Source organism: Acromyrmex echinatior, chromosome 15 (genome assembly GCF_024713525.1).
Source record: "Acromyrmex echinatior isolate Ae372 chromosome 15, ASM2471352v2, whole genome shotgun sequence".
Classification (NCBI taxonomy): domain Eukaryota; kingdom Metazoa; phylum Arthropoda; class Insecta; order Hymenoptera; family Formicidae; genus Acromyrmex; species Acromyrmex echinatior.
This window is the reverse complement of record NC_141866.1, coordinates 1,926,633-1,951,441: the sequence shown is the minus strand read 5'-3', so window position 1 is coordinate 1,951,441 and position 24,809 is coordinate 1,926,633. Positions and strand designations below refer to the sequence as shown.

Here is a 24,809-nt window from a genome sequence, read left to right as displayed (position 1 = left end):
ATAGGAGAAATGAAATTGCTCTCTCTGCACCCGCAACCGCCCGTCTCACCCCGCGATCTCACTTGCCGAGAGGGGAGAGAGATACGAGTATTGAATATTCAAAACTTTCTTTGCGGAAGAAACTTTCGTATCCTCTTCAGTTGTATGTGCCGGCAGGCAGAAGGGTCTGGCTTGGTATCTTCTACGATTTGTGGCTTGCTGCGGTAGTTTGGCGAAGCGATTTTCCTGAGGATACCTCGATTTTTCAAAGCATCCGCAATCCACCGCGAGATAACACAACCAACGCTCCATTTGTGGAAGCGACATTACCAGTTTAGAAATAAGATATTAAAGTCCTCACCGTGTATTTTTCTTGAAATGTTTTATATACTGTTTAAAGCACGATATTTGTTCGTATTGTCTGTTTTTATTAATAGATGGAGGTGTATTATCATAATACTTTTTGTTCACAAATTATCATTCTACTTTACTGCATTTATACTTCTTACGTACAAAATTTAGCGAACACATAACATTTTCTCAAACGCAGTTATCTGAAATCATAAAAGCTTCCGTGCGTCAATGTCGAACTTTGATCAATTAAACGACGTCATCCGAAGCGACATTCAAGAGATTCTCTGTAATTAGAGCAACGTTAATTTCCAATCATAACTTTGTGCGCGTCTTTCATCGAAACTTTACGTCACCGTCCAAGGAGAGCCGTGATATTTTTATAATACTTCGCAAATTATTTTCCGAGGCCATCCACCAGCTCTGGGCCGTTATTAGTTAATGGAAAAGGTGGACGCGAAAAAAGGAAGACTTTACTGTGCTGAAATGTGATTAAGTCTTTTTCACGCGGCACAAGAGAGATAATTCTCCCTCTCTCGTTTCTCTCTTGGCCCCTTCTCATTTCACTCCGCTCGCAATATTGACTTCTTCCATCTGCTCCAGGCGTAAGACTGATCTAATTATTGCACGAACAGGCTCGCGCAGGGATATTGAAAAGAAATAGCGCAGGAGTGAGCATTAAAGCGCGATAATGGCTGACCAAAAGACTAAATGACAAGCTGCCGGACATCGGCTGCAAGAATGAAGGGAACAGGGGATGTAGGATCAAACGAGATTAATTCGAGAAATACTATTGCAAAGTATATCTTTCTCTTGAATTAACTTGTCCTATTTAGCCTCTTAAGACGAAATATTTTTAACAAAAAAGAAACTTAAAGATCTTGTTTTCTAAGAATTTTCAAGATTGCTGAATTCGTAGAATTTAAATTTCAAAATATAATCTGATTCTGATGTGAAACTCGTGAAACGTTTCGAGGTTTTAAGAGGTTTTTGGTATCGCTGAGTTTAAATTTAACCTGAAAATGTCAAATTTCAGAAAAGTAGTAATTTCCAATGAAGGAAGATCTAATATCACAGGAGTCATAATCAGAGGTTGGGAGTCAGTTTAAATCAATACATACCGTTTCCGTAGCACTGATCAATTTCAAATAAAGTGAAACTAGAAACTTGATGTTATTTCACAATTAAAAAATCCTTAAAACACTGAATTTTGTGATAATCAAATTATTTTTTTAAATTTCTATTCGTCATGGATTTACTATTTTTTATTTTTCTATTTTTTTTATTTTTGACTTCAGATTCGAATAAAAAAACCATTAAATTATTTCATTATAAGATTATTTCATTATTAGATAGTTTCATGAAATTTGAATGATCAGTTTACAATATAAAAGAAGGATTCAAAATGAAATTCGCCTACAAAAAACGCAATAAAATTATACAAATAATTTTTTTATAACTTTTTATATTTTATTTTAAAAATTTTATATATTAGATATGTTGCATCTAGATTTCACGGTTAAAGTTATTTTCTCTATACGAATAAACAAACAATGTATTTATATGACTCTGACGAATTTCTTCATGAATTTCTGATGAATTTATAAACCTTTCACTGACGTAAAGGAAGTTTAAGACAAAAGTTTGCGTAATAGAAAACTTGATGTCATCTGGGAAAGTAAAAGTTGCATTTCTCGTGTGACAAATATATCGCAAGACAATATTACGATGCATATCTGATATACACAACTCTCAATTGATTTGCTTTGCGAATTCGCCACGGAATCGATTAGCAAACAGTCGACGAGCATCGAATGTCGGTAAGCATATATGCAGGTAGTTCTGGTGATAATGTAATTTCAGCGCTGTAATAGTGCCGTGGAATATATTCGATGCCGTATGTATATACATCAGTAGAACGTCAAATGCGTCGTCCTTACATAGATATAGTTGCTCGTATACCGTAGCATAATCAAATTGCACGCGTCTTGTAATAACGCAATGCAAATATTGCACAGGTTTCCGATTACGAATTAAAGTATCGTCAACCGTAATATATGTCTCTACGTATACATAAATTACATGGTGAAAATTATTTCGTATCTCGTGCTTTTGAGTACCTTGCGCGTTTACGTTGAAGATAAATTTTCTTTCATGAACGCGTCCGTAGGTCATTGTTACAACATGTCGTAAATTCACCACAATCGCGTTACATGTAATTCTAGGCACTCTGGGGTGCGACCATGCATGACATCAAACGATTTTCGAATATCGGGCGCGCAAGCGTTATTAGCCGCGGTTTCGACGTCGAACGCCCATTCGGGCGAATTGTGCGGGCTAGCGCGATGTCGCTCGTTACCTTCGTTACAGTCACGTTAATATCGAGAAAATCTTGCGCCGAGCAGAAAACCGGCCCGAAGCGGCGCATAATTGCGCGTATACTAACGACTTCGTCATTGCGTAATCACGCGTACCGCCAACGTCAGACATTTCTACAGTCGCAACGCCTATGCAAGACGCTGTGCAAAACGATGCCGCGAGCCAGACACCGCCTACGGATGATATTTGCTCGTATCCGGAGCGGTTCGTCATTTAGGAACATATTCCTTGCATCAAAGAGACGTCTGCACGATGCATTATGTTAACAAACGGATACACCGTAGCATTTACACAGACAGGCGTTCACAGTACGCAATCGGCACGCAATCGCGGAACGACCGAGGCTTTCGTCTCGCCGCCGCCCGAGGTATGTCTGTGTAATTACTCCGTGTAAGGACGCCCCCGTGCTCTCTCAATGTGACTGCGATCCGCAAACTGCTTAATCAATTGTGTTCTGATCGCACGAAATGAGCGACGTCGCGATATTATGGATGTTAGCTTTGCGCGATGGATGTTTTCCTTTATTATGCCGACGCGCGAAGACGTGGAAGCACAACACATTCACCAGCTGCCGTTATAATGCTTCCTTATATGGAGAGTAAATGGATTTATATTAATTGTTTAATATAATTTGATATTGCGTCAAACTAGTCTGATTTTCAAGCATAGGAATTCTTTGTACTTTATGTATTTAAGAAATTCATTTATACATTGTTAAAAATAAAATGGTAATTTTAACTTAAATTAATTTTTGTACAAAAAATATTAATTTTAACATTTTTGCATATCTCAGAAAGTCTTCTATATGTCTTTAAAATTAAAATTAATATCTTATAATACTTTTAACAGTGTATAAAAATACTACTAAATGTTAAATTACAATAATTCTATTTTCAAAATTAAAATGTGTAAAAGGTTCTGATTTTAAGATATAATAATAAATAATATCTTTTATTAATTCTCTGACAAATAATGTTTAAATTAATGTTAATTTTTAGAATATTTTACAGACTTTTTTGTTCACTTATGCTTATTTGGTAATTTTCTCGCAGTCTAAATTCTCTTTAAAGCTACAAACTATTTCAGAGATGCAGTGTCAAATTATCATTTCTTCCTTATCAATTTAGGATCATAATGAACACACTTATCTCGCTCTGAATATTCACGTTACATAGTGCTCGCATTCTCCGACAGAAACGTCGAGATTATTTAAACTTAGCCAGCATGCGGTAGTATGCATATAAGCAGTTGACTCGTAAATTGAGTAGATCGTGACTTCCGACGGCGAAATACGCTTGTCCGGATGAGCGTGCACCCTGGCTACGCGGAACCAACCAACCCCCGGCTCTCGTCTCCCGTCGTGCCTCCATCTATCTGTCGTGCCTTCGCCTCGGCAAGCTTCTTCCCGGGCTCTCACGAGGCAGCTGGGCGCGAAATACGATAAACTCTCTCGCGAATCCCCGCGAGTGACGGCGTCGAAAAATATTTACTCCCCGAACGCGCCCGTCGGGCGTCCCACACCTCCTGCCGTAAGCCTTTGCCGTACTCGTCTGTGCCAACCTTCTTCGGCTGCCTTGCTCAGCTTTCTCCCGAAAAGATTCCTATCCTTCTGCCTTCCTCTTCGGTTCGGCAAGAACCCGTTTATTCGCGGGCCAAAGGTATTTACATAAATCAGCCATGCAATCTCTTTTTATATTTCGTCAAAGTATAGCGCGAGTATACACAACTGCTTATATGTACGTAAATATTCGTTTATGCAGCTCCTCAGCATCCACAGCCTTTTCCTCGTACGCACTGCTGGATACGTCCCTGTCCCGTAATGTCCCTAAAACGCACCGATGTGCTCGTGTGTGCGGATTTTGCCGTCATTCTTGGCAAATAAGCGAGTCACTGAAATTTCTTTACTCTTTTTATAACGAAAATTCACTGAGTTAAGGATGAATATAAAATATGTTTTATTGTTTATTTCTACTTGAGTTTTGTATACGAGATATATTTTTTTGAAAGTCCTCTTGTATATAATGACTTGTAAAACGATGTTGCTAAAACTACATGAAATGAATTCAGGACATGAAATGAATTAAACGTAACTGAAAGCGGTGGCATATTTTATCTTACATATTTGTACATCGTCGCGACGATAAATATGATGTTATATATTTCTATTACTAATTTTCTACGAGACTAATTATTTTTATTGATATTAGCACGAGTTTATAAAATTTAATAATTAGTGATGATCATATAGGAAGTGATATAGGTTTTCTAAAAATCTAAATAAAAAAATTTTTTAAATATACTTTAAAAATTTTTTATTTAGATTATTAAAAAGCATAACTTATATTTATACGATCAGAGATAGATAAAAGATTTATAATTATCATTTGCGATAACCGTCAAATAACCTCTTGCTAATATTTTTGAAATTATATATACTCGCGCAAATATCTCATACAGATTGCGGAAGAAACGAGATGCTTACGGTTAATGAAATTGAGTTCGAGTGTGATAGGGTGAATCCAGCTTTGATGTTGCTTCAGCTGGTCGTACCACGTTACTGAATGAGGATCCGAGTTGATGTTGGTTGAAATATTAATTAATCGACGAAAGACAAACGTAGACACGGATGTCATCCGATTATTTTCAGTCTGGTTGGCTGACGAGGGAAGAGTAGGTCGCTGTGAGATATGAAAGAAAATGATAGTACCATGCGGCAATTAATTAAACGAAATTCACAAGCAGTGTGAAAACGCGAATTGCTTTTGTTCAGAATCTTTTTTTCAGCGCTTCAGGAAATTGAGCATACGTCCTTCACTAACGATTAATTGCTCCGAAATTTTTTATGCTAACAACTGATCGTTTGTTTCATGGAAAATCTAAAATATTTTTTTTTTAATGTCTATAAGTTCTTTCATAAAACCCTTCGAATATACAGATACTTCTGATATATTCGTATGAATAATTTTAGAATTGGATTAAAATGCATGAAGATATTATTTATTTCATTAACAGGAAAATGATGAAAAATTTTTGAAATATTATTTATATTTTAAGGAATAATACTCAATTCTGAGTCAAATCATTTATATTATAACTGATTAAATGTAAAAAATAAAATATTAGAAATAATTTTATTATATAATCCGTTAAATATTTCATAGCAACGATATCAAACATATAGCTTTGATATTTTCATGATGTGTTACGTACTATTATTTACAAAAAAATGGCTGGCTTTGCCGCATATGGAAAGTTACCACGCTACTATTCATACATTGACATTTGAAGCACGAGCAAATAGTGGCGTGTTCAGTTTTGTGTATCTTCACATTAACACTCGCGAAACCAGGATTGCCAGATTAGGCGACATGTCGCCTTTTAGGCGGTTTTCTTTTTCCCCGGGCATGTCGCTCTCGTCCATTTTTTGTCGCAAATTCTTATTCCAAGTCGCCTAAAAAGCGACATGTCGCCTAATCTGGCAACCCGTGTTCGAAACAAGTACCATTAGGCATTAAGCGCTGTTCTCTAGAACGAAGAAATAAAAGAAGTATTACTTCATGCGATTAAATCATTCTTAAGATTAATAATTCGAAAATTCGAGTATTAAAACTCTTTACCAAAACGCAATTTATTTGTTTAAATAAAAGTAATAAAAAATGGAAATTATTATTATTATTTATTTAATATTAATAATTTTAAATTATTAATTATAATAATTTTGTTTTGTTTACAGACAATAATTTCTTTAATGATGTTTGAATTACACGAATATACTTCGCATGATATATTAAATTTTTCATTGACTATATGATTTAGTTACAATTGTTTCCGTATTAAAAGAGCGTGGAATAACATACGAATTACAGACGAGATCGATTGATATGAGCAATGGACGTTGCAATTTAACATCGTTTAATACCGGAAGCATTACACGATCGTAATTAATCGTATTTTCATAAGTATTAAGTTGTCAGTATTGATCGCTTATCAATAATTAATTTGAGATGGACTGAATAAAATATTTGACATTTATTTTATAATGTTAAATATAAATATAATTACTATCAGTACAAATGTGGCAATACAAAGACATTTATTTTTTGGAAAACAAAGATATTGTTATGGTTTTTAACAAAAATCCCTACAAACGATTTTGAAGAGAAGTTTAAGACTTTAAAGGGCTCGGTAGATACTTTAATGACAAAGAAAGTTAACTTACTCATTGCCGTTAATTGAACAGAATAAACAATCACATTCGGTTCGTTGTACATTAATTTCGAAAGTATCGTGTGATTGTAGTATGCGTTTTCATGAATATCATGTTGAGAAAGTCTTACGAAACTCAATCTGGACCATCTGAGAGGAGGAAATGCATCGGACACTGGCGGAGCAACATTAAAGTCAGTAATTTATCATTCGTATATTAATCCTATCATATTAATCATATATTATTTATTTGGATATTTTGAACAAAAATTAAAAGAAAAGGAATTTTATATATATATGAAATCTTAAAAAAAATTTTAATTTAGGAAATAAAGTCGTTTGAAAATCTTATAAATTATTTTATCAAATATTTATTCAAAGAAACAATAAAAATTCAATGCTTACAATTAATTTTTTTTAATGCTACTAGTATAATTTGAATATTATACTTATATGTCATATAATTAACGAAGTCATCGTAGTTAATAGTACTGCCGTTGCGTTAGTTGATGAGGTATATACTTGATATATTATACATAAAGCCCTTCATTAATCTTTACAGGATGGTAAAGTCACTATAGTGGCGTTAAAACAGTGTCATATTTTAAGTCAAGAAATATAACGAAAAATAACAAATTATAACAAGTCTTACTCAGGAAAAACAATAAGATTTAGAAAATAGATCTCTGCCCTCTAAGAATTAATTGCGTGTCATACCATGAATGTAATGGTAAATCGAAATACGAGTAAGTAAAAATAAATGCGCGGATAGAAAAGAATAGAAGTAAGTAGAAAAACAGATTTATAGAAATACAGGTAGAAGCATGATTAAATATATAAGGATACGGGAACATAATTTGATATTTTAAATTAAATGGTATATATAATGGTGGAAAACTTAATCGAATGTATGCAATAAGAAATATAGCATATTTGAATAAAAAAAAACTTTATTTCTTAAGAATACTAAAAAATTAAAAAAAGAATTAAATTAAAGTATCTTTTATGTCAAGAGAAAAGAACAGAGAAATAATTTTCTTATAAATAAGAATTTTATAATAAAAAAAAACACGTCTTTGGAACTCTTCAGGTTGTGGTAAAAGACAGATAAATGTGCATTGATGATTAGGAATGTGCTTTTGTAACAAAGTTGCGCTTTTAACATTTTTCAGAACATAGGAATTCCTATTTTATTTTTACATTGAACCTATTTATATGCATGCTTTGCTGCTTACATTTTTTACATTTTCCGCCTGACGTTTGCAAAGTGTCCCGCTCTTCTATCGATATTTTTTACTTTTCATACAAGAGTCAAAGGTCTCAAAGGCGGTTTAAGAGAGGAAAGATTTTAAGATACACAACACAAAGGCACGAATTATTTCGAGAGCTAGTTTCTACAGCAGTTAAGAATGGTAGTTAACGGTCGAGTCAATAGTCGATTATTGTGTATCTGTATTAGTTATCCGCAATGAAAATTCTTCAAAGACGCTCAGGTTATGGATCTTACAAGTTACTTGTATTTATATATCCCACATTATCTTTAATTTCACTAATACTATGTTATAACAAATCTGAATAATAAATAAATCTTGTGCATAATCTTACAAGCAAACAGTCTTCCTTTTTCGAACTACAATTTCGATAGAAGTCAAGGGATAAGATTGAATCGAGTACCTACAGAGATAACATTGAGCCAAACTAAATTTGGGTGGATCTTCGATTTTGGTCCAGATCTTTGGTAGGATGCAGAATCCCGAAATCGTCTTAGATGCTTGATAAGCAGCTAGTTATTATCCGGAATGCGGTTTTCACGTCCGGTATATCCAAATCGTTTCAGCTACGGACCGATCGCACAAAGCCGGATTATCCGCCGTCTGGGTGGATTGCTCTAAGGATGGGGTACTATGTTGACGTTCGGATAAAATTTATATAGACCGTGACGAGTCTCACAGCTAGCTCCGAGAATAATCGTTGAAGCTTGATTTAACTCTCGAATTGCATCGTATTAGAAATGAAAATATTGCATTTAAAATATTCTGAGTGTGTTTAGATATAATTATATTCCCAATGGAGCTGTTTATGTATAACATTTTATTATTTAATTAAAAGTTTAATATTTAACCTTGAAGATATAGATTTGTTACTTAAATAGATTTCCAACTAGAAATAGTTGATCGATCAACGTTGAATTAATGCTGACTCAACATCGATCGACTGAATCATTTCTGGCTAGGCATTTTATAATTCATAGGATCACTGTTACTACGCTAAATCTTTCTTAAAGAATTTGAAAATCAAATAATAGTTCAAATTTTACAAATAATTTCTATATAACTGTCAGTCATTCTTATACTAATTAGGAAACGATTATCGTGTAAAAGGAGATTAACGAATTTTGAATCTGGGAAAATCTGGTGGATAATCAGACAAAACGGTATTTAATCGCCTTTCCAACTCAAATGAAGTTAAATTCTCAAGTGAATCGCAGATGCGTCCCTTCTTCTTCCATGTCTTTAGGCGCGTTGTCTTCTTAAAAGAGAAGAGATCTGTCCGATAGGAAGACGACAAAACTAAATAATCGTGTTACAGCTTCGGTGCGAGTTCAGAACGATCCGGTTTGTAAGATTTAATAAGACGACGTATATCAGTTAGGGTGACTTCATATCTTATTTTTATAGTACAACTTTAATGCTATTATATCATAGGATAAAGAATGCAGCAATAAAAATAACAATATATACTTCTTATAACGATAATTAATTATATTAAATTAATCACATTATTATTAGTCGTGACATCTCAAAATTTGTATTACATCTAAAAATGAAGAACTTAAATTAATAGGAATATAAGCTCTTCTATTAAATTCAATAGTTAATTATAAATCAATATTGTAACGTGATAAACTCTAATCGCGCATGTGTAAAAAGGGAAAAGAAAACACTTAGAGATAACATTTTTCTTTCTTGAATAAAATCTCTGCGATAAAACTTTTTACAACCCATAAGCCTGAATCTATTGTTGAGCTTTTTAAATTCGTTCGTCTTCATGAAGGTTCTCCTTTTATTGCTGCTTCCCGTCTTAACTCTCCAGCTCTACCTCGATTTCTAACCCTTCGCTCAAGACTTTCTCATCTGTCTCCGTTTTCACGATTACATTGTAGCAAAATGAAGACGCCGATTCGAGCGAGCCGACGCCACGCGAATGCCGCAGATTACCATGAAAAATGGCCGACCAAAATTGCCTCGTGTCTTCTTAATGCTTCTCACGCTAATTACCTTGGTGTGGGATTCTGCTCTTTCATTGTCCTCGCCGTTTTTACGTCAGCAGGGGTTCAGGAAGAACCCACGGTCCTTTTTATGATTTAATTTTAAGCGATACACCATTTCTCATTGGAGAGAAATTTCCTGGCCATGTATTGTTTCACGTCCGCACAATACATAAAAGAAAGCGCAAATATAAAAATCCAATAACAACGAAGAAGTAGATTCTTAAGTGAAATTAGTATAATGCGAAGTTAGAAGAGAGCAAGAATTTGAGTTAATCTCTTGTTTGTTATTCATCGTAAGCTTGACGAGCATAAATTAAATATATTCAATGTTTCTTATCTTTTCTTAAATACGCGATTACCAATATTGAGTGTGTCACATTCGCATTTGAAAGAAAAAAGCATAATATTAAAATCTAAAGACACTACATAAAAAACTTGCATTTTTAATAATTAATTTGATTTTTATATATATGATTTGCATTATTTTTACTAATTTTATTATTTTTATTACAAAATTTCAAAACCTTCCGATTCGCTGGATTATCGCGAAACATTACGTCACTCTCGTCATGCTTTGATACAATGATTACACCACGGACGTTTGGTTCTTGAAGCTCTCCGAGCAGCAGGATCCATTCCGCTTTCGCATGCACGCACAGCGGGTCTGCATTATTGCGGCTTATCCGGTATTACGCTTATGTGACGCTAGTAACATCGCAGCCTTAAGCGCGCACGATGTATCGAACACGGAATTACCCCATGAATTCGCCCCCATCTCCCACTCCCATGGAAATTCTGTATACAGTGCTCGAAGGCCTCCTACTACCTAAACATCCTTGACAGTGACTTCGAGTCATAATCGAGAGATAGATAAATTTTTAAAATTTTTTTATTTTGTTGGCTCATCGATATATGTATATTATTTCTTTAAAATCTAATAATATCTCTTATATTTATCAATTTTTATCCTCGCGATCTATCTTCTTTATATAGCATCGATATAAAATAATGCGTTATCTTTCTTATACAGAAATATATTTATAGTTTTATATACTACTATATTTTTAGCTTGTGTGCATGCATATAATAATTTAAAATCTCATATATATAATCACAATAAATATATTACAAGAATCTGGCAACTCTTCTTTTTAACATTTTTGTGCTTTAATTTAGTTCTTTTTAAATTATTTAACAGATGCTTACTTTATTAGTGCATAATTTTATTACACACTAAATGTTATATATATTTATATTATTATATATTTATTGTTTTACTAGTATTGGGATTTTTCTCGAGAATTCATTATTAGATATACTAATAATCGCCTACAGGCGCTTTAGGATGATGTCATGATATTCCATAGACCATTCTCATTGCCACATTCCAATGCTTGTTCCAAGAGGCACGCATGAAATTCATTTATTCACTCATAGTTGGGATGGGTCATTCGGAGACGTGATCGAGTCGATGGGTTCATTAGAATCGCCATTGCTTCACGAAAGACGATCGAAGAGGGTCATTGAAATATTGGAGATGCTTAACTTCCTTTCTTATAGCATACCATATGTATTCCAATATATTTAAAAAGCCGTAAAAAGATTTGATTAATTTTATTAAGATTTTTTTATTCAAAAAATCATGTTATGCAATTTACTCTATTTTTTGTATTGTCATTAGAATCTAATTATCTCCTTAATTTATGGTTAATTAAAGATAAATTCTGTATAATTTTATTAAAAATTTCGCAAATAAACGATTTACAAGCATTTGCATAAATTATGAAGAATTAATATATTCTTTATATGATAAATCTTATAATAAAATAATATTATGTCTAATATAATAGAACATCTAAAAAAATTAAAAGTTTTCTTGATGATATTTTAAAATAGAATTAGTATAAAGTACTTTCTTATCTCGCATTAAATAAACATTATATTCTATCGATACTATTTTACATACAACTACTTTACAACAACTAAAATTATTTGTATTTTCTGTAACATTGATTTTGTGTTTTTGTGAGATCTGTAATACAGTGACATGCTTTTAATTGATAATTTTATTTATCGAGCGTTACACATTTCGAGAGCTCCGCGCATGCGACGTTTATTAATCAGCAAAAATGAAGCTCAACTTTATATCGTTATCGGCAACAATCGTTGCCTGCATCTCGTTGGTTAATGATATAATCTCGTTATATAACAACGTGATACGCCTGCAAATACGACCAAACCGGCGCAGACAGCAGCTTTGCTGATTGCGAACGTACTTCTCGCATTTTAACAGCACTCGTACTTTCTGCGACGTTTGCTCAGTATCTCACCTTCTCTTTTTTTCTCCCGATGTTTTTGCTCTTTCTTATTTTTTTGTCTTACACGACTTCATGCTTGTCAGTCGACACACGCTGCTGGACGGTTGAGCCCACTTCTACAACAGCTTTATTTCTCACATTTAGCTCTTTGAAAAAATAAGTTGATTATTTACTTTCTAAAAATATGTAATTTTTTTTTTTAATATTGAATATACATCCATGTATTAGAAATGAACTAACTTCAGAAACAATAGAAATTGCCACAACTCAAAAAGGACGGTTTAAAAAAATTCATTAAAAGTCAATAAAATTATCACAATTTTTTATTATATAGTTAAGAATATATTCTTTTTGCTAATATTATTTATTATTAGACAATACTTTTTTATTAAATTAAAAAATAGTTTTCTCTCTTTTTCTAAGAACTTATTGTAGACTATAATTTTTTGAGTTATACAATTTTTTAAATAAAGATACAATATATAATCAAATTATTTAAGCAAAACTATTCGTAGCAATTTTCTTAAGAATTTATATTCATCAAAAAGTAATTTGAAATATTTATTATTTAATAACATATGTACTGCATAAACATAACGTTAACTTTAATCTTAAAATTTTTTTACGATTCATATAAAAGAATTTTATTAAATGTTCCATTTATAGAGAATTTTTGAGGCTTTAAAATCCAGTCCCCGTTTTTTTCTACCAGTAATTAGCACCTAACTAGCGCATTAATCATTGAAATAAAACGTAAGCGTGATTTAAACTTTACAAAAGATAGACATATATTTTTAGGAAGCATCTAAAACTTTAAGCTTTGTTCTCATCAGATCGTATAATCGTTGACTTTATGAAGGATGGAGTATACAGTACTTTTTTAAGACTTTGAAGAAGCTTTCTGCTGTTTGAGTGTGCGTCTTTCGTAAGTTTAACGATTCTCGCAGTCTTCTTATTTCTCGGATGTGCATCCGCGCGATGAAGGAAACCTCTGTAAAAAAAATGATTGTCCGTTATCAGACATTTACGATCCTTTAATTTCGATTTCGTGACGAGGGTTCGCAATGATAGTTTATTATCGATTGCGTTATTAATCGCTACAATGTAACGTCGTAATCTAGGAAAGACCGGAAACAATTGTTTCGCGGTTGAACGTGTACGCGCAACAAGTCGCGTCCGATAAGTCATAGCCAGAGCGGGGGTGTCTATGTCGTTCCCGGTAATAAACATATCTGTATCGAGATGGTGGTCGTACGTGTGAACGGCTACAACCACATCCGCTTGGGACGGTGGTATAGAATTTCCAATATTGGATACACTTGTGCAGTATGAAGGCGGATGATATCTATCACGACATCTTCACCATGCGATCGATAATGTAGTAATTGGCGTCTTTCATCTTCCAGAAATTATCGGTTATGCATAAATTTACATAGCGCATTATAATTAACTCTTGAAAAAAGCAAAGTTATTCTTTTCTATTTTATTTATATATTCCCTACTGTTTTCACACATCCTCATATTAAAATAAAAGTCTTAAATGCTACTTATACTTTTGTTAGATTATTTTATAAAGATGTAACAAAATATATACACATAAAAAAATATCTTAAGTATCTGTACTTAAGATCGTGTCTTAAATATTCGTACGGCTATTTTCCGAACAAAAACTCGCATACTCCGCTTAATGAGAGCGAATAATGAGAATAGCAAGATGAAACAGGCCTTGTCGTCGGGTCACGAAAAGGAGCGAGCAGAATATGAAGGTCGGGGTTGAGCAAAAGGAGTTTCAAGCGAGAAAAATGATACTTTTCATGCCGGAAAATAAAATGAGTCAATGAAGTGATCGTAGTGTCGGCGGTAACGAGTCAGGGTAAAAGCGGGGTGAGAGGTCGCGGTTCTGAGCCTTCTTCTGTTGTACTTCGCTTCATGTACTTGCCGTTTTCTTCTCGTCGAGTCTTTCTCTTCCTTCCTCCTTATCCGACAAATGGATGGGATAAATTGCATTCTTGGCACTCTTGACTTTTAAACCCGCTAGGCGGATCTATGTCCAACTGTACTTACTTTTAAATGTCTTCCCCAACTGGGATTTCAACGGTGTCGACGACGATTGCCGACGCTCGTCGGCGACGTCGTACTGACGACGCTGATCGTAATGACGCAACGCCTCACGGATTAAGCCGTTCAAAGCTTACCCGGTGATTATATGACGCCTGCGCGATCATCGGATGGGCAATTACGTCTCCGTAAACGGCCGCCGTTGCTGTAAACTCGTCGATTTGCCACGGTCATATGATCCGAAATGTTCTCTCATACGGAAGATCAGGGATCAGAACGGAGATCAGGGATTACATAGAAACTCGACGTGAACATGATATAATTACTTATACTGCCGCGATTAACGATAAAACGATAAAACAATAAAAATTTTATCGAAAGGATAGATGCTTCCAAAAGTATTTTTATGAAAAGGTTGTTATCTAATATACATGTTATATATAATTATATTCAATGACGATGTTTGTAATTTACGTTCTTTACATTGTTTTTATGAATAATCTGAAGGAAACATTTAAGAACAGAATAAATATGACATAAAAAATAAATAAGGAGTGTATCGCATTGTAAAAAATAAAATTCAAAATTCGAACTTTGTTTAACCTCGCTTGTCTATTTTAAATAACGATAATAAATCACATGGTGCACTAAGATACTCATGTTGCAAGGTATATGCGATACAAGGAAGTTGGTACGCAACGACATATTTCCATCCAGAGATTATCAATTCGTGACACGTTATTATGACGTGACGACGCTTAAAGAACGCCATTGTCCTGCGCGGTTAGTCCACAAGCAAGATAGAGGATTTAATAATGTTGAGAGGCGAGCTAGACGTTATGCACACATCGGGATTGGCACACAGCTTTCGGGGGTCTTCAATATCTGAGCAGCTCAGGAGCAGTATTGTCTAAGGCAAGAACGCGGTTCTGTTCACTTTGCTTTATGACTGTCTCGACCGATGACGACGATGACAAGCATTATGCTGGGAATAATAGTCTCTGCTATACACCTGCAAAGGAAATGTATTTTACAGAACAGATGCAATTTTGTCAACTCAGTCGCAAAAATTTACTTTGTCACGGTATTCTTCTGATCTATCTCTTATTCTAATCCGTATCTCTTATTCTAAAACATTTGGAATTAATATATTTTAAGAATTATGTAGAAAGAGAATACGTAAGAAAATAGTTTCTTAATCATTTTCGTAGAACATTACTCGATTTTGCCGGATGACTAATTTGAACATGTAGCATAACGACGAAATTTGACGAGGAAAAATGGAAAAGCGCGATGGATGGACGAAGGAATGCTCATGTTCTCGTCGTCCTTGACGCCATGGCTCCACGAGCCAAGAGTCGGCCGAACGAGTACAAGTCCTATTCCAATTCCAGCAAGTTAATTGGAATTGTTTGCTGCAGACACCGCGAGCCGCGCGCTTGTCCTCGCGCCCTTCTGAATCCTATACCTCAAGCAGCACTTTCCTTTGTCCCTCCCCCGTCTCTGTAGCTACTGCTATCGTAGCTTCAGCATGAAACTCACACCGACATCGTCGCGTTCATACAGTCCCTGACAGCCTGAGAGGAATTAATTTCTATCGTCCACGAACTCAGTGCTGCTCGCTAAAAGCGTTAAAATGCTTGCCATCATTCTTTCGAGTTAGCCGAACGATCTTGTCAGAAGAATACATAAGTCTTCATCGCTTCGTGATAAATACATTTAACTAATGCAGTTGGAAGTTGAAAATCTTAAAATTATAATACTATCAAATTTTTATAATGAACTAATGTATGGATAATGTGAATGTACACATTGCAATCTAACATTTAATTTTATTGATCGTCATTCAGGATTATAATTGTTAATATAAAATTTATATAGTTAATAAGTTTTTATGTAGCATAATATTTTTTTACTCAGGATGGATTATGTATTTAAATAAATGTCTATCGGTTATTTTATTATAATAGATCGCGATTATAATAGATCTAATTTTTCCAGTTCCTTAGAAAAGTTATTCGCATTTATTCGCTGAAATCTGGCGATGAATTATTCGTTCATATTAGGCAAATGACGTGAATTATTTAGATGGCTCTGAGTGTGCGAAAGAGGATAGCTATGAATTCTGCATATTGCCGTTTTTGCACTTTCTATTTTGAAATTTATTCCGTTGGTGCAATCAAATTCTTATAAATATAAAATTAGTAGAACGATAGAAGAAATCGACTACCAAGTTTCTTCAAATATGCTAATAAAATACATATTTTGTTTATGACAGACGGAAGACTTTTTAAAATAATTTTAACATGTCGCAACAAATATTAGTACTAGTTTTGACCTCCTTAGAAATATATTGAATAATTATATAATATGAATATTACGTCTTAAGATAGATATAAATAGATAGATAAAGAGAAGAAGTGAGGGAGGAGAGGGAAGGGGAGAAGAGGAGAAAGGGAGAGAGGGAGAGCATCTTCTTTCATTTAAACTGTTACAAATAGACACTTATCTATTTGTAACGGTTTAAATATTTCTATTTAGATAAAATATAAGACAAAACTATGCTATTAAAAAGCTAATCGTGAAGATAATATTCTCGATAATATCGCTTACACAAATATATCGATTTTTCTCTAAGTTTTATTTTTTAATTAGTTTTATTTATTAATGTGATTATGTGTCAATTACGTAAAAGATATATAATATAATATTAACACATTTTAATTTAATTGATTACGTGAGAAAACATAATTAGTAAAAATAAGAATTGTTATATACTGTTTGCTCTTTTATCGAAGTTACAACATTATTCATGTACAGTTCATAATACTGAACATAATAAGAAGAGATCTTGATTTAGAAGATGATCTTGATTTGAATTTACGTTTAAGGATATATTTATATATGCACGCTAAAAACATTTTACATATTATGATCTATAAACATTATATAAATTAAATAAAAATTGAAACTACTAAAGATATTAAAGTTGGGATAATACGAAAAAATGTTCTCTCTCTCTCTCTCTCTCTCTCTCTCTCTTTCTGTCTTCTATTCAGTCTATCTCTACTTATATATCTATTTTTTTTCTCTTTCTCTGTTGGTATTTATTTATATTTAGAAGTCTGTGAAAGAAAGAAGAAAATGAAAGTAATAAAAAATAAGAAATGAAAGAAATAAGAGTTGTTTATTATAAAGAAATCGTTTAATTTGTTATTAGTTGCGAAGAAATAATTAATGAATTAATAACTTCTATGTTATTATGTTATTATATTAACGTTAATTTAAAATAAATTATTAATTGCAAACGTTCAAACTATAAACACTGATTTTAGTATAGGGGTTTAAGGCCAATTATTCTGTTACTAAGATTTGTTGATTCTTCCACATCCAATCCCACTTCATTGGTTCTCGTGATAAATAACTTATAGGTCTCATGAGTGGTTAGATTCTTGATGATTTCCTTCATTTCTTTGGACGTAATCTTTGCGATGAAATCAGTGAAAGTTTTGGAAGTCTTTGACTTTTTTATGTAAAGAGCATCAATTTCTTCCAAAGGTAATACAGCATAAAGATCCTTGAGCAGCCCTTCCATTCCATCACCGATCTTCTGTATCTTACTTAGAGACATGAAAAGGTTCTTTATTTTGGGTGGCACATATTTTTCCATGCCGATAGCATGATGGAATGCTTGAATAGATTCAATAACAGGGAGTCCAGCCTTTTCTAAATATGCCACGAATGCTTGATATTCCTTAAGAGCTTCGAGAGCGCGCAGCAGATCGTGGAACTCAGTTGTGAATACGAACAGTGCAGCTTTTTGTACTTTTTCGTCTTCATTTACATACTGGACTATTATGCTGAGAAACTTTTCTATCGGAATAAGATGGATGAAATCTTCTAGTTCTGCTATTATTGTTTTAGAAGGAAGACTTGGTACCTTGATGCCGAGAACGAGATACATGATATCTCCCAGAATTTTTAAACTCACTGATTTAACCTCAAGATAATTTAGGATCAACTGGAAGGTTTCAATTTTAGAAATTTTGTTAACAATCTGTTGGAAATTATTGGATTTAAGTTGGTTAATGAAGTTGACAAAGGCTGTAGAGGTTTTTAATTTATCCGCAAATATGCTAATAAAGACATCATAATCAATGTGTTTCTTGATTTCATTGATCAATCCACGGAGTCCGCCGGTCTTCCTCGGTATAAAATATGTTTGAGAGCTGGGTGGTACGAGTTCCTTAATATCATGTGTTCGGTTAATCATGTTCATTACATGAAAAATATTGATGCCTTCATTATGCAGATAAATAAATAGCCTGAGTACTTCAGGAATGGTTTGAATGTCTATTAGCATGCGTTTGATTATAAGTGTACTTTGATGAAAGTCATTAAATATCTCTTGTATTTCATTATCATACATCATATAGTACACAACATCATCGATAATTTTTTCCAGAGGAATTAAATCTAGAATGTCTTGTAAATCCTCATGAAGAGGACCTATACCGAAATTCGGAAACTGATGAGTTTGTCCCAGACCGATAATGGCCAAGATGGCAAATAATCTTAATGTGAATTTCATCTGTAAATTAATATTGAGAGTATTACACAATATATCTTTCAATATGTATAACTATCATGTAATGAAAAGCATTACTTTAAAAAATATATCAATGTTTTCCATTAATTAATTTTCATATATTAAATTTCATATATAAAATTTGCGATTACATATAAAAAATAAATGACGTAAATAATAATTATTTTGTTAAGATTATAATTTTTATTTTATATATGAATAAATCAAAGTTTAAAAATTTTTTGTAATAATAAATCTTTTTGCGAATTAAGATTTAAAAATTTAAAAATATATAACAAAAAGTTACATATTTTTAATATATATACTTTTTTTCTTAGTTTTATTTAATTTTAACTAGATTTTTCTTAAATAAAATAGATCAAATTGAAGATCACAATATGAAATAATATAAGGAATATAATAAAAAATACAAAAATGTATGCTCTATTTCTCCATCTTATTTAACTTTAAGTAGATTTTTCTTAAATAATTATTAAATTAAATATTAAATTAAAAACAAAACAAAGCAAATACAGTACAAAAAAATTAAAAAATACCAAGATATATATTTCATTAATTATAAGAATTTTTTGAAAGAAGAAATCTATATGATTAAATTTCTATTAAAAATTAAATTTGTACTGAACTATAGATTGGTTGATTGAATGATTGGTTAATTGTTCTTTCTAAAAATAGAAAGAACAATTACTTGCATAAATATAACTTGTTGTAAAATTCTCATTCTTATACATATGTATATATATAAGACGTATGAAGAAACTTTACTTACTGTGACAGTTGTAGATGCAGATTGTGAACGTGAATAATTTATCGTATATTTATATACTAGTAATCGAGCTGTACGAAAAGATTAGGATATTCGATAAGAAACTGCGATTAGATTAAGATATTGATTCGTACGAAAATTTAAGAATTATTTGATAAGCTTTTAGACGAATTTGATTAGCTTTCCAAATATATTATATATGTATATACATGTATAAAATAAAAAGTAATAAAAATGTGTGAATATAACACAACTCTTCTTCTAAATATGATAAATATTTGTAAAATTTATATTTGCATTTATTTGGATTAACGGCGCATTTCATTTGCGCATATTTATAATTGACTTTAATGTTTAAAGAATATTTCAGTTTTAATATTTTTATTTATTTGCTTTACAATTTTTATTTTCTGTTATTATCTATCTTTTACTATGTAGTTGTATTTAACAATTTGTGTTTTCTCTTTAATTTATCCGCAATATCTTATTATGAGTGATGATTGATGAACTGTTTTATTTGCTAGTCTGTATTTTAAAATCATAGATTACATTTTTTTCACAAAGGAAAAATAATATATTTCTATTTTTTAGATTTTATATTATGATGTATTTATTTAGATACTCATAATTAAGTCATGTTTCTTTTTTCCCGTTTGATGTTAATCATGCTATGATTCATATCAAATTTGTCAGAATATGTACTCAAAATAATTTATAATTTATTGATAACTTTCTTATTTCTCATTATTAAACAAAGATTACTCAAGATAACGTGTAAAAACATTTCATTTGAAGGAAATATATTTATCTTCACTTTAACATAGCGATCATTAAAAATAAAGGACAAAACATCTGTTATTGATAATATTTGTTTGACATATAATAAAAAGAATTAAAAGTACGATATACCTTCATGACATTACTATGCTTTGTGTTATTAATAAATGGTATAGAATTCCATGTTGTACAAAATATTGAATATATAAAACATCAGATATCGAGAACATTATATAATTATTAAAATATAAAAATGAAAAATTTATAATACAAAAATTTATAATACAAATATTGACCTTATTTTGTTAAATAATAACAATATTTTTATTACAGAATTTATAATTTATAGTGAAATCAAATAAACAAAATAAATAATATTAAAATTAAAATAATCAATAACTTTTCTGTAAAAAGTAAAATATACAAATTTATTATATGGTAAATATGAAATTACGCTATTAGAATTGTTTTAATACATCAAAAACTTTTTACAAATTTTAACTTCTAATAAAATATCTTGTTATTAAATAAAAAGTTGTGTATAGCATAAATAATATGATATTTAAATTTACTTGTTATTGATATTTAAATTTACTTGTTATATGCATTGATTTCCGAATAATCTGCATTTTTTCTTAACGTTGAAATTATCTTATCTAATCCTTTATTAACTGACTTTTCTAACAAGATTTAAGATAACTTTGATATATAAATCTGTGCTAACTAGTTAGGTACTCGAATGTCTTTGTGCTCATCGACAACTGTCATTGTAAGTAAAAACATAGTCTTTTATAAAAAGATCACATATGCATGAACAGATAAATAAAATTACATTTTTTAATAAATAAATAAATTGCATAATAATTATGAAAAACATCTTAATTAAATAATAATAATTTCTTTTTATTATCCTTATTATTACTTTCTCAACGTAAATCATAAATAAAACAATTATAATTTAAAAAATAATGTATTTTTAAAAATAATTCTTTTTTTTACACATCAAAATTCATACACATAAAATGTTAAATTTTGGTAATAAAAATTTAATTATGACATATTTAATAACTTCTTACACGTGAATGTACTACAGATGAAGTATATATCAGCGCTATTTGTCGCCTTGACCATTATCGGTCTGGGACAAGCTCATCAATTCCCGGACTTTGGCAAAGGTATTCTTCATGAGGATATCCAAGACTGTTTGGACTTAATTCCTTATAAAGAAATTCAAACCATCGTTTTGGATTACGTATTAGGAGATTCGGAAATACAAGAAGCTGTTAATTATCTTAAAACTTCGACTATATTAAAAGACTTGATGATAGATTTGGAAGCTATTCCTGAAGTGATTAACATTCTAAATTATATGCAAAAGGAAGGCGTCGATGCTTATTCATTAATAAATAAAGCTAACGATGCTCTCGGTATCAACAGGATCACACCACCTCCTTCTCGTTTATATTCATTGGTCATACAGAGGACTGGTGGGATTGCAGGACTTGTCAAAGATATTACGAATGTGATTCCTATTGCCAAGATCATTCGTACTTACGTGCAAAAGATGAAAACTTCTTCAGCTTTCGTTGGTTTTGTTAATCAACTCAAGTCAGACAATGCCCAGCAGGCCGTAAACAAAGTCTATCAAATTAAATCCTTGCAGATCATTTTGAATAGACTCAAAAGCAGCGGAGTGAATACGCAGATTACAGCTGACGTCATATATATTGTCCTCGGCCTTAACGTACCGAACGATGTTACTATTTACCAAGAACCTACGCTGGAAGACGAATTGATGGATTTTGTGGATCTTCTTCCGGTTGATTAGTTTATTGAGTTAATTTAAAGTATAAGCTGAAAATGAAAAAGTATAGCACTTTCTGCAATACTTGCAAAATTCCATTTCTGCGCGATCTTGAAACTTTTAAAGAGCATCAAGCATTAGTAATATATCTGGAGGAGGCTGGATTGAATGTTACTGATTACATCAAAACATTTCATAAGACTATTGGCATGGAGGATTATGTGCCGCCTAAAATAGAAAGCATTTTCAAATCTCAAATTGAAATACAAAAGATTGATGATGGGATAAAAGGATTGTTAGAGGATCTTTATAATTTAATACCTTTTGATAAGGTTCAAGCTCTTTACAATGAGAAATTGCAGAATTCCAAGGTCTTTGTCGATTTCATCTGGAAGATAAAATCTCCGGAAATGTAGAAATTAATCAATGATCTGTATGTAAATCAAACTTTTAAAAATTTTATGATGAAGGCCAAAGAAAATAAATGTGAACTTCCGGAATTGACAAAATTTTCCACTAGAATATTTGGTTTTAAGTTCGCACATATTAAAATACATAATGTCATGTTTTAAGCGCTTATTTTAAATATATGTTTTTTTATGTCGTTATTATATGATGCCGATGTTGATATAATGAGAATAATAAAACAAAGTAATTCTTGAATTAAACAATTATTTCTTTAATAATTATTTCTTTAATAATTATAAATAATAATTATATCACTTTACAATATAATAAATAAATTATTTTAATTCTTTTATGTAACATAAAGATCGAAATAAAAAGTTAAAGTCTCAAATGCCGATATAAGATTCTTACATTGCTTTGATTTTAAAGCAATAATAAACTTTAGTCTTTAGTTCAATATAATTTCCTTAATGTTCCTTTCCTAATGTAATAGATAATTTTCTTCTTCAACTACTTATTTCTGTATTGCATTTTATTAAAATTACTTTTATCCCACAACAAAGTAATTTGTTGATGCGCATTTACATTGTTTCTATGCGAACCATCTATACGTTGGGTTAATACAAATCATGTGATGTTAAAGAATTAATATACTCTAATTAAATTTAGTAGTATTCAACTTACCAAAGTAATATAAATATGTAGAAAATTTATTTATAAAAAAAACATGTCTTTAAGGAATACGTTTTAATACAAAAAAAAATCAAATTTAAATACTTTATTGTCTTGCATTTTAATTCATCAAGAGTTAACTCAAAGTTTGCAATGTCGAACCATATTCACGTTACCGTTCTGAAATTCTTTCTAATCCAACTATTAATATTCCCATTTTTCGCAACAATGTTACTGTTTTTAAAAATAAATTGATTCCGAATTCTCTCAGTAAAAAAAGCTCGAGTATCATCATTACATTTTTTTGTTAATACGTCTAAAGTTTCTCCGATCATAAGAAATCCATGTGCAATGAAGAATGATATTCGTGCCTATTTAATAAATATAAAAAGATGATGTTACGCAGGCGGTACTAATTTAAAACAAGAAATTAAAGAATGCCTGAGTAGGTATCTAATTTTTTTGTACTGAAGATAAAAAGAATATCTTTAATTGCGAGATAGGTACTCTTAGACACAAAGAAAACAAAACTGTAGAAACGGGAGAAGGGAGAATGTAAGGGCCGGTGCTTCCCTAATTAAAATTGTTACAATTTAATAAGCCTCGGAACTCATCATTGGCGCGTCGTAATGGGAAATCGTGAGAAGAATAAATGAAATAGAACGAGAGAGAGAGAGAGAGAGACTTTTAGAAGAAGAATGAGAAGAAATCGGACGCTTAAACGAGCGTCTTTAAGGGTTACGGACAAAGAGGCTGCAAAAGAGTGAGAGAAAGGGAAAGGAAAGAGACAAAGGGGAAGAAGTGCAAGGGCGCAGAGGAGAAATCTTCTTCGCGATCTCTTAACTTTTCCACTCAATATGGAGCGCAAACTGTACTTTCTTTCTTGCAATATAACTCTCTTTATGATATAGCTTTTGCAAAAGGTTTAATGCGATTTTATGATTTTGCTTCCTTTTTTTAACTTTTTTTTTATCTTATATATATATCGAGTGTAAAATTATGCCAATTATATGAAGAAAACAAACGATAGTATTTATCATAAATTTAATTTATTGTCACTTGAAGAAATAGATAATATAATTTAATATAACAATTTGAATAATAGAAGTGCTTTTATTTCCTCGGTTTATTTTGTTAAGATACTATAAATATTAATATTAGAAAAAAATTATATATTTTAAGCGAATAACTTACAAAAATATCACTTTAAG

General features: G+C 31.5%; 3 protein-coding genes and 1 pseudogene across 3 annotated transcripts; 2 read left to right on the top strand and 2 right to left on the bottom strand.

Moving 5' to 3' along the window:
* Window positions 1-11,134: 11,134 nt before the first annotated feature.
* Window positions 11,135-12,669, bottom strand: LOC147907196 (uncharacterized; annotated as a pseudogene).
* A 5,061-nt stretch (window positions 12,670-17,730) lies between these two features.
* On the bottom strand, window positions 17,731-19,990 carry LOC105151166 (Protein G12). The gene is made up of 2 exons (XM_011064713.2): window positions 19,941-19,990; window positions 17,731-19,153 (listed from the first exon to the last, which is right to left on the bottom strand). The coding sequence occupies exon 2, from the start codon at window positions 19,151-19,153 to the stop codon at window positions 17,894-17,896; it is 1,260 nt and encodes a 419-aa protein (XP_011063015.1). The 5' UTR covers window positions 19,941-19,990; the 3' UTR covers window positions 17,731-17,893.
* Window positions 19,991-21,451: 1,461 nt separating this feature from the next.
* Window positions 21,452-23,303, top strand: LOC105151152 (protein G12). Its single transcript, XM_011064699.2, has 2 exons — window positions 21,452-21,483; window positions 21,808-23,303. Exons 1-2 carry the CDS (start codon window positions 21,454-21,456, stop codon window positions 22,540-22,542), a joined length of 765 nt encoding a protein of 254 aa, XP_011063001.2. The 5' UTR covers window positions 21,452-21,453; the 3' UTR covers window positions 22,543-23,303.
* Window positions 22,575-22,934, top strand: LOC105151153 (uncharacterized). Its single transcript, XM_011064700.2, has one exon. The coding sequence runs from the start codon at window positions 22,575-22,577 to the stop codon at window positions 22,932-22,934; it is 360 nt and encodes a 119-aa protein (XP_011063002.1).
* Window positions 23,304-24,809: the final 1,506 nt, after the last annotated feature.